The sequence below is a fragment of the Thunnus thynnus genome, chromosome 2 (genome assembly GCF_963924715.1).
Source record: "Thunnus thynnus chromosome 2, fThuThy2.1, whole genome shotgun sequence".
NCBI classification, from domain to species: Eukaryota; Metazoa; Chordata; class Actinopteri; order Scombriformes; family Scombridae; genus Thunnus; species Thunnus thynnus.
The window spans coordinates 21,297,100-21,306,699 of NC_089518.1; the positions used below are offsets into that span (position 1 = coordinate 21,297,100).

General features: G+C 40.8%; 1 protein-coding gene across 1 annotated transcript; it reads right to left on the bottom strand.

Moving 5' to 3' along the window:
• Positions 1 to 602: 602 nt before the first annotated feature.
• Positions 603 to 7,435, bottom strand: pik3ip1 (phosphoinositide-3-kinase interacting protein 1). Its single transcript, XM_067609994.1, has 6 exons — positions 7,154 to 7,435; positions 6,819 to 6,947; positions 6,156 to 6,272; positions 4,500 to 4,691; positions 4,304 to 4,382; positions 603 to 2,390 (listed from the first exon to the last, which is right to left on the bottom strand). The coding sequence occupies exons 1-6, from the start codon at positions 7,263 to 7,265 to the stop codon at positions 2,174 to 2,176; spliced, it is 846 nt and encodes a 281-aa protein (XP_067466095.1). The 5' UTR covers positions 7,266 to 7,435; the 3' UTR covers positions 603 to 2,173.
• Between the last annotated feature and the right edge of the window lie 2,165 nt (positions 7,436 to 9,600).

Here is a 9,600-nt window from a genome sequence, read left to right on the forward strand (position 1 = left end):
AGTAAATGAAAATTGCCTAAATGTTAAATTGACAATTTGCGAGACAACAAAGACTCGCAGCCTTAACAATGATTACCCCACTGATTGTAATTTACACTCATTAATTTTAGCAGCCTGGAATTGCGGATAATCAGATAACTCTGATTATTATCAATCAGGGTCTTTAGTGTCAAAGTCACTGTCATATCGAATTCAAAATAATGAGAGAAAAATCTATACAGTCACAAAAAAGTGTTAGTGTTGGACATTGAGTCACATTCATAGATCCAAACTCCCTCGTAAAAGCTTGATTTTTTTTCTTTATGTTAACATTAAAAGGTTTATAAAAGCCTCCTCAAATCTCTTCGTCTCACTTGTAGTTTCTTTTCTCCTGTTAATGCGAATAAACGTGGCCTCTCTGGGAGGTGACTCAAAAGACTAAAGACATGTAGTTAAGAATTGCCAACAGAGGGAGCTGGTGCAAAAAGTTCTCAATATGAACAAACCTCGAATAACAAGACACTTGGAAAAAAAACAACATTCCTGCTGTATTAAGTTGTTCTGGTGAGGAAAAAAAAAAATCACCTCTGTCTCTATAAACTCAATAATTACACATCACATCATTGTGTTTGATGTTTTATTTCAGTCTCAGCAGTGAAAATCTGCCATTCATACAAATACAAGTACTAAATTCAAACAATAGTGTTTTGAACATGTTGCTTATATGAAGAAAATAATAATTACAGCCAGCACACAGACTCTTAAAACAATAGAGCAGCAGTAACCAAAAATTACCAGTGACGTGGATCCAGCAATAATCACAAAACAAGATCATCTGGAGTGATGCAGTGATTACGAACAAACTGGCAACACATTGACAAGTAACAGGTGTCGCAAACTAAAATCTTCTGTGAACGATGACGTAGATATTTCTCTAAATGTCTTTTTCAATGAGTAGTTCTATTTAAGATGCAAACATACAGTAGGTAACCATGTACATGCATTCATGTTTTTTGAATGAACAACACCAAAAACTTTGGACTGTTTCTTGTCTACTACCTTCCTGTCTCTACCCTGAAGCATCAAGTGCATAACTCAAATGTCTGACTCTAATCTAGGCACCAGGCTCCTGCAGCACTTCAACACACACGCTGTCCTGCTCTGCAAAGGAAGACTTCAGGCTTCTTTCTCTGATCCCATCTGCTCTGTGTTGTGGCAGTGCTGCTTTGTCCTGAGGACTAACTACTATCTCTCATGTTTCCTGAGAGCACTCTGTATATTTCCTGTCACTCCTTAACCTGTGGAAGAAAAGGGCATGTCCTATTTCACGTCTGCCAATGACCGTCATGCTGTGTAGCCGCATTGGCAACCGCCAGTTGAGTACAAAGACAGCAAAAAAAATCATCCGGGAAAAGATAAAGAAATACATTCAGAAGTATCATGCTAAGGCAAATTTTTTAGTCGGAGGTCTTCCCTTGTCTTTTAACGGGGCTGTTTCACCTCATAATCCCTCATCCTGTCTCAAGAAGGGATGGCTGTTTTTGGACACTCACTTAAGTGTCACCAGTGTGTCTCCGAGACAAAGCGGCCTTTATACACACACACACTCCCTCGGCACAGCCAGTGGGAGTCAAAATCAAGCACATTTTCATCATGTAACCCCGCCTCCTGTGAAGAGCATTTACTCCACTTAGAAACATACAAAAACAAAAGGCTATGAACATTCCCCCAAATACCATCTCTTTACAAAGCACTGGTTTCATCACACACACTCTCGACTAGTCAACATCCATGTGACTAGATTTTCATACTGTTATTTAACAGGGCAGCTCACGACCATATTTATTTGGCTATCAAATATATCAAATATGAATATTGAAGACCTTGATGTTTTTTTTAACAACCGATCCACCTTCAAGGTTTCTGGTTGTTGTCAAATATGTCCTCCTCTGTCTCCGTGTCCAATGTGTGTCAGCTTATGTTGTTTTTGACTCAGATGTGTAAAAATCAAAAAGGGAATGGGACACAAAGGATGCAGCATTCAGTTGGAAGTCTTTGGAGTGAACACTGCTTCCCTATTCCTTTTAAAAAACAGACGTCACTCCGGGAGGCGGAAAGGAGAAATGGATGTGGGAGTGTTTTGGTCCACTAAAACGTATCCAAGTCCTCTGTTCGAGGATGACACGCCTACCGCTCAAGCTCCGGGGGTACCCGCTTGCTGGCCCATGAGGGGGTCCCCGCCCTCCACTTCCTCCAGGACGGGGGTCGTTTCGTGCTCCGCCGTGATCACAATGGTGTTCTCGTCTACTAGCTCGCAGGTGGGGTTGGAGAAAGCCGACAGGGGCAGGGTGATCCTCTGCATTTCGCGCTCATACACTCGTTGCTCATGCTGTTTCTTTAGGTCCTGGCCCCTACACACACACACACACACACACACAGAAGACATTCATTATACTGTTATATATTTGAGGCTTAATTAATGCTCCGAGCTTTAGATCAAAGCTGGTATGCAAATCAGCAAGCAGTTATAATAAAAACAGCCTTTAGCATCATTTTTGGGGGCCAACCAAGCTCATGATAAGTAGTTTCAGATAACATACTGTATGTAGATAACAGAGGCCGTTGTGGAGCCTGGTCTGGTAGCAAAGGGAAGGGACAGATGGTGAAAGAGAACAGGGAACCAACGAGCTGGCGAGGAGTTATCTATTTCAAGGCGACACAGTGATGGGAAGCAGCACGAGGCCTGCTTTCCACTGATCTGGAGCCAAAACAGGGGACGATACACTTCCGACCTGCCTGCTTTTAGTACAGCATATTGTGAAACTCTGCACCGCTCCAAAACTCAGTACACCATCACACATTCTTTGCACTATAGTTTCAAGCATATCTGGGTTTTTCACCTGCTTTGTTTTTCCACATTTGTGGGGGCGATGGGAAGCCTTCAAGGGATCATGTCCTTGCCAGTACTCTAGCTACTCCCCTACACCCTGGTTGGGAGCCTACTCCCAACATGGGCGTGTAATTTAAACCTCTGAGTGCCTTACACTGTTTCGAGATGTGTATTGGAGGGGGCACACTGCAGGCCAGTAGAGGGGTTACACACTGAGAATTGAATGAAATACTGGCACACTTGTATTTATGCCACACGTCTACCACATTAGTGAAGGTGATGTCACCGTACGCTGAGGGCAGGTATAAAGCCTCTGACATAATATGCTGCATCTCCTCATTAATAATCACCTTCTAAAAATAGAACACAAAACAGGGGCACTGCTAATCAGATTTGACAGCCAAACACAGCTCTGTAAGGGCATTTTGTGCTGTGACAAAGGGAATCGGTGTCTCCTGTTTCACAACACCGGGGCCATCATTTTGCCTTTTACATAACTGTAGCGAATACGCAGTCTTCTCCGACAAATCCAACCCCTCCTCCACGCTGTCTTCTGTTTCAAGAATATGAAATAAGAATGCTTAAAATAGACTGCAGGCTTTTCATTTCCTGCCGTTTTTCCTCCCCGTGTTCTGTTGCGGGTGTTGTGATAAAGGCATCTGAAATTGCTGCGTTAAATCCAAGTGGAACAACAGAGAGCATCGTTGGGGAATGTGCACAACAGCTGATGCCCTAAACTCAAGAGACCATTAACACGCATGTTATCACACGCCTTAACGAATCATTCTGGCATTTCTCCTGCACATTTTATAGCTCTAAACAATACTACATGTGCCAGTGGAAACAGAAAGGCACAGGAAGGCTCTGAATCATCAACTTTTTATTAGATTTGCTAATCTTGAACTCATCTATAAATGCCTAAATAGATGCTCAGTGACCTGGTGGTACCTCTCAGGGTTTCTGGCTCAGCAACACGAGGTACGTCTACTGGGAAATGTGAGGTGCCTTATCGTAAATCCTCATTTGGCCAGACATCTTTTTCTATGCGGGGGATCAACATGTGGAACTCTTTACCAACAGAACTCAAAATGAATCATGACTGAGATGATTTTGAACTCAAATTGAAACAGTTTTTAAATCGGCATCAGTCATGAGCGATCGCATACTTGTCGTTTCATGATAGTTTAAAAATGGTTTGTGTCTTGTGCTGTTTTGTACAGTATGTGTTTTATGGTTGACTTTTATGTATTTTTAGGGCCCATCTGAGGATAGGAATTGCAAACTAACTTAAGCTACAAACGCTGTGGTATGCGACATTAGTTCATGCTATATATTTTAATTAAATACAATTTTTGCCTCAGTTGTGTTGTTTTTAGAGCTCATATTTTGTCTTTTAGTCAGATTTTTGCTTTGTGTTGTGATTTAGATACTGACCTCTTATAGAAGTAGCCCAATGTGATGCCTACTCCGAGAACGATTATAATGGCCATCATGAGGATTCCGAGGACATAGCCTAAAAAAAAAGAGAGAAAAAACATTCAAGCTTAAAAGCTGAAAGTACATCACAATGATATTTGATTCATGTAGCGATGCGAAATTATACGCTCAGATGATAACAGCTTCAACATACCAAGTGTGCCGAGGTCCTTCTTCTTTTTGGGTCCTGTGCGTACTCGCTGGCTGATTCCCATTACTGGCTGCACAGCAGCAACTTCTCCCTGAGAAACTCTGGACTTTGCAGGCTTTGCAGAGCTCTCTGTAGAGGGAGTTGTTTCTGTTGGGATGAAGGATTCAGCCTTTGCCGCCACAGTAGAGGTTTGCTCTGAAGACACAATCAAACAACGGCAGTGTTTAACATTTGTAGCCATACACACTTCTTATTTGAGAGAGAACAGTGACTAGAGTAACCATATTTTTTTGTTTCTTTAATCCTCCTCATTTAGCCAACTAATGCCCTCATCCAGTGCAGAATACTCCATCCTCTCTATTCCTATTCAAATTATTTTTTCTTCCATGTCCATACAAGCAGACTAAATAGAAGTATTAACATGGACATAATTACACCATATACAGAAGTATTCATTCTTAATTTTTACATGCAGAGTACTTATCTGTTTTATCCTCATGTGCACTGTCTTTTACTGTTTTATTAATGTTGTTTTTATTGTACAATGTGTGGAGACAACTGAAATTTGAATAATTCACTTTAAAAAACTTTTGACTTAATTTGACTTAACTTAGAATGCATCATTTGGATCGTGTGGTTTCCAATTACCGCTGGTCCAATAACATTACCACTGGCGCAAGAGCAGGAAGAACACCCTGACACTGCTCATTTAGTTAAGGGACATAAATCAGCTAGAGGAGTGGCGAGCGCATGCTTTTTTGTGCCAGACATAAACAGTCTTTGCATACTCAACTCTGTGACAAGAGGCAGGAAGGTTCCGCTGCGGATGTCAGCGTCTGCTCTTTAACTCTTTTTCTATCTCCTCTACACAAGTTCTTGTTTACGAACTCTGCTGGAGTTAAAGGGCATGAAGTCATAAATTGTAACAGCCTATTAGCTGCCGTCTCCGAGGAAAGACTATTCCTCTCTACCAATGAGCTCAGGTTTGAGGCGTGGTCAATGTTTTTCTTGAAGCTGAACTTTCTGACACGTGACTGCAGGGGCTTTTGTTATTGTGTGACTCTGGTTGGGTTAAGAGACAAGATGGAAACAAAGGACAAAGCAGGCAAGACTCCTCGTAGTAGCTTAACCCTGACCAAGTAACCTACTACTGGATAAGATTCTTAACTGGGAAAAGTAAATCAGCGGTAATCTCTATATGATGACTTGCACATAGTTTATGTGTGGTAAAAAAACACCAATAAGACATTAACCATTGAGTTTTTGGCTGATCCATAAAAGCTTTAAACTCGGCTGCATCTTTTATGTGGTGACTAATTAGAACATTTGCACAGCTACAAAAAATTCACCTCATTATTTTTCCCTACCATAGCCCACTTTTTAAAAATAATGAGAGTTTCACAGGGACAAGAAGACAAAGTAATTGCTGGCAACTTCCACAGAATGTATTCTGAAAACTTTCACAGAGAAAAGCTGCCAATTAATTGTATGTATGCAGCAATACAGTCAGCATTTTTTTTCTTTGTCAGCCTTCTGCAACCAGGGTTTTAGGGTTCATTTTAACAGATATCTAACTTGTCCACAGTTTTTTTTGTGCAAATCCCCAACTGTTTATGATTATTCATGGGCACAGTGTCTGCATTGCATTTAGAAACCTACCTTTGCATGTGTCGATGGAACAGAATTGTCTCTGGATCGTCCCATCCGGGCCAGCAATGTAGCACCAAGGCCTCTCAGAGGAGTCTGGGTTTCGGCAGTAATTGTGATCTCCAACACCTACAGGAGGAATGATAAAAACAGCACATGTCTGTTACTGATGTCCCGTGGAAATATGGGCTCTGCCTGTCCTGCTGTGTGGGTAAACCACTGGATTCATTAATCATTAACACGACTTCATCACACCACACTGAGCAGGCTGCTGTGAGCACCCAGAAAGGAAATGGCAGCTACTGAACAATAGAAGCCATTTAACACCACAAACAAGACAAATCAGTGGCACAGTAGCTGAAGTGTGTGCAATACAGGAAATATCATTCTTTTTAGTATTTAGCCTACATTTCTCTGAATGTTGCAAAGATTACTCGCAATCCCGGGGAAGACTTTGCAATCTGTGTGATAATACTGTATTTCACAGTTGTGTGTTTCTCCTGAAGCACAGTGTTGCACCTATCAACATCAGTGACATTTTAAATCTTCTGTAAGCGTGACTCTAACACAGCGGAAAACAGGAGAAGAATCACAATTTTATCCATGTAATGTGACATTCACTGATCTCTTCACTGATAGACACAACAGACATATAAATCATGTATGTGTGTTTACCTGTCTGTGAATCAGGATGGATTTTAACATCATAGTCTCTTGTACAGTTGGTCCAGTTTAGACAGGTCAGACCTGAAGAGGAGCTGTGTTCTTCCCCTCTGTACTCCACACCATTGGATGACATGCAGTCTTGGGAAAAACAACAGCATAATAACATGTGAGCATAGCACATAAACAAATGATTGTGCAATCAATGGGAGGATGTAAAAATGATAAACTAGTACAATGCATGTAACTTGAAGTGATTTAAAATCCGACAAAGCAACAAAACTTGAAGGTTTTCCTATAAATAAGGAGTGAAATATAAAAAGATAGAGCACACAGTATCACATTACCTTTCTGATTTCCATTTGATGCACTGCTGTGCACAAACGCCACGCTCAGGAAAACAAGGTGCAAAGAGAGGAACATTTTGCAGAGCTGACGGGCTGAATTGACCGACAACATGGTTCACTCCCGTGCTTTCTCTCTAGAGAAAAAAAATAATAGAAATATGTATATATGCAAAATGTTTAAAATGGAGGAAGAGCCTGCGCTGAATGCATCAGACACACTGCTCCTCTCGCTGGGGTCCCAGCCCTTGTTTTTGTCAGAGGAGCTCAGCTTTCTTCGTAAACAGCCTTCAGTGGGAGGAGGAGCTGCTCTTTGCAGTGCAAACCTCAAGGTCCTAAAGCCTCACCAGGTTCACACACAAGCGCATGTACATGGAACACACACACACACGCATACGCACACGCACACGCGCGCGCACACTCTACACAGGTTGCTTAAATCACTTTTAGGGTATTTACATAGACCGACATTCATTTCCTGGAGACTTACTCCAACCCTAACCACAACCACTACTTGTCTAACTTTAACCCTAACCTTACCATAACCTTAACCACTGACACAAAAATTAGAGTTTTTTGTGTCCCCCCACACACACACACACACACAGGAAAAAGCCTGCTGACTACATAGCTTGGCAATTTATCGTAGCATGCAGCCTTGTGAGAATAAACACATTGTCTAAAAAGACAGCACGCAAAGTAAAGGCAGTTAATTCACATTTTTGTTTTAAAAAATCTGCAAAAAAAATGACTTCTATTATCCAACCTTTTTGCTTGTCCTTTACCTATCCAAGAATCATTTCCATGCAGATTAAATTCTCTGTGGTTGTCTATAAATAGCTGATGTGCTTTCCATTTTCATTTTAAAATACACTGAGTCATTAGTTTCCATTTATAATCCTCATCCAACTAACTGCACAGTCTTATCTGGCTCTAAGTGCTTGGTACATCTGTCCAAACCCAATCTTCCTGTTTCCCAGGCTTCCACTGCTCCTCTCTACCCCATGAGACCTGTTTTTTTCCTCTGGCCTTGGTCACTAACAGCGCGGGACTCTACAGAGACTGGTAAAGAACAGCTGCCAATAGTGTTTGTCTCTATCTGCCTCTGTGCAGGGAGCTGTACACTCAAATCAGAGAGGCCCTGTGTCATTGTTGGCTGATGGGTAAAGAGGCCAGCCAACGCGTGATTCAGTCAATGTTCACTAAGCCACTTTTCAAATAGATGTTTACCCAGTTTTCAGGCAATTACTAGTGCAAACACACAGCATCTGTCATGCTCTCTCGATCACACACTCTACTCATTCAGGGTTAAAGGGGGGCAGGGGGCCTCTCCCAGCATGCACTGGGTGATACCCTAAGTTACCAGATCATCAAAGGCTGAACACAGGCATTTGGGAATGAGCCAACTATTACTTGAGTTGAATAAAGATGCTGAAGGTCAGAGTTGGGTAATATTTCCACAAATTAATGAGAGATTATTTAATTTTTCCTGTTTAGTCAGAAATAGAAACAGCAAAAATATAAACAAACAATAGCTGAGGATTAACTTCATATATTAAAAATATGGAAATTCTTGTTAGCATGCAAAAATGTGCCATTATAGATTAAAAGCCTAAACCTGCTTGTAGATAGTGTGCAACAGGAGACTGTGGATTTACAGGGGATATCAAGCACTTCAAAAGGTTTGGATGAAATGAAACTAAGCAGCACTGATCATATGAAAGAATCACACTTTTACAGAATAACAACCTCAACAGCTCACTTTATTGTATTCAGCATTCACTGTTATTTTAAAAAATCGAAATGCACAGTTAAACTTACTCAACTCCTTTTTCAAAGGGGTCAAAAAGCATTTAATTCATTAACATTTTCATTATAATTCCATGTGTAGAATAGAAAACGTTTGATTCTTGTTATTTATTAAGCTTAAGGGCTAGTGGTGACTTGTGATACAACAGTGGAAAAACACCTCCCTTGTGCCTCAAATGCTAAACATGTGTTTCTGTACATGCACACACACGCACACACACACACCCAAAAAGTACCTTAAAATTGTTGTACCTAACTTTGCTTTTGATCTGAGTTTTCCAACTTCGTTTTCAAGGTTGAGGCAGAAGAAACAATATTGCACACACAAGCAGAGTCTGATAGTCAGAGGCTGAATAAAAAGTAAAATGGATTGTTTATTTTTAGCTTAAATTATGCCTTTGTTTAGAGATATGTAGATATTGTATCAAAGACTCAGGCCACACACTGAGCCTCATGTTTTGCTTCCCTTTTGTCTTAATGTAGAGCAAAGTTCAAGCCCCCACTTGTATTTCTTCTTAAAGACTTTCTTAAATGACTTTGACACAATCTTTTGTCTTAAATTAGATGAAAATCTGGGACACTGTAATATATGGGTTTGTTTTATGGATATGAGAAGCAATACACCATTTGTCACATAAGAA

Excerpts from the sequence above, each read along its gene's own strand:
- pik3ip1 (XM_067609994.1), bottom strand. The coding sequence starts at position 7,265 with ATGTTGTCGGTCAATTCAGCCCGTCAGCTCTGCAAAATGTTCCTCTCT. Across the intron at positions 6,948-7,153 it reads ATCAAATGGAAATCAGAAAG|ACTGCATGTCATCCAATGGT; the intron begins GTAATGTGATAC and ends GTTTTTCCCAAG. Across the intron at positions 4,383-4,499 it reads GAAGGACCTCGGCACACTTG|GCTATGTCCTCGGAATCCTC; the intron begins GTATGTTGAAGC and ends CTTTTTTTTTAG.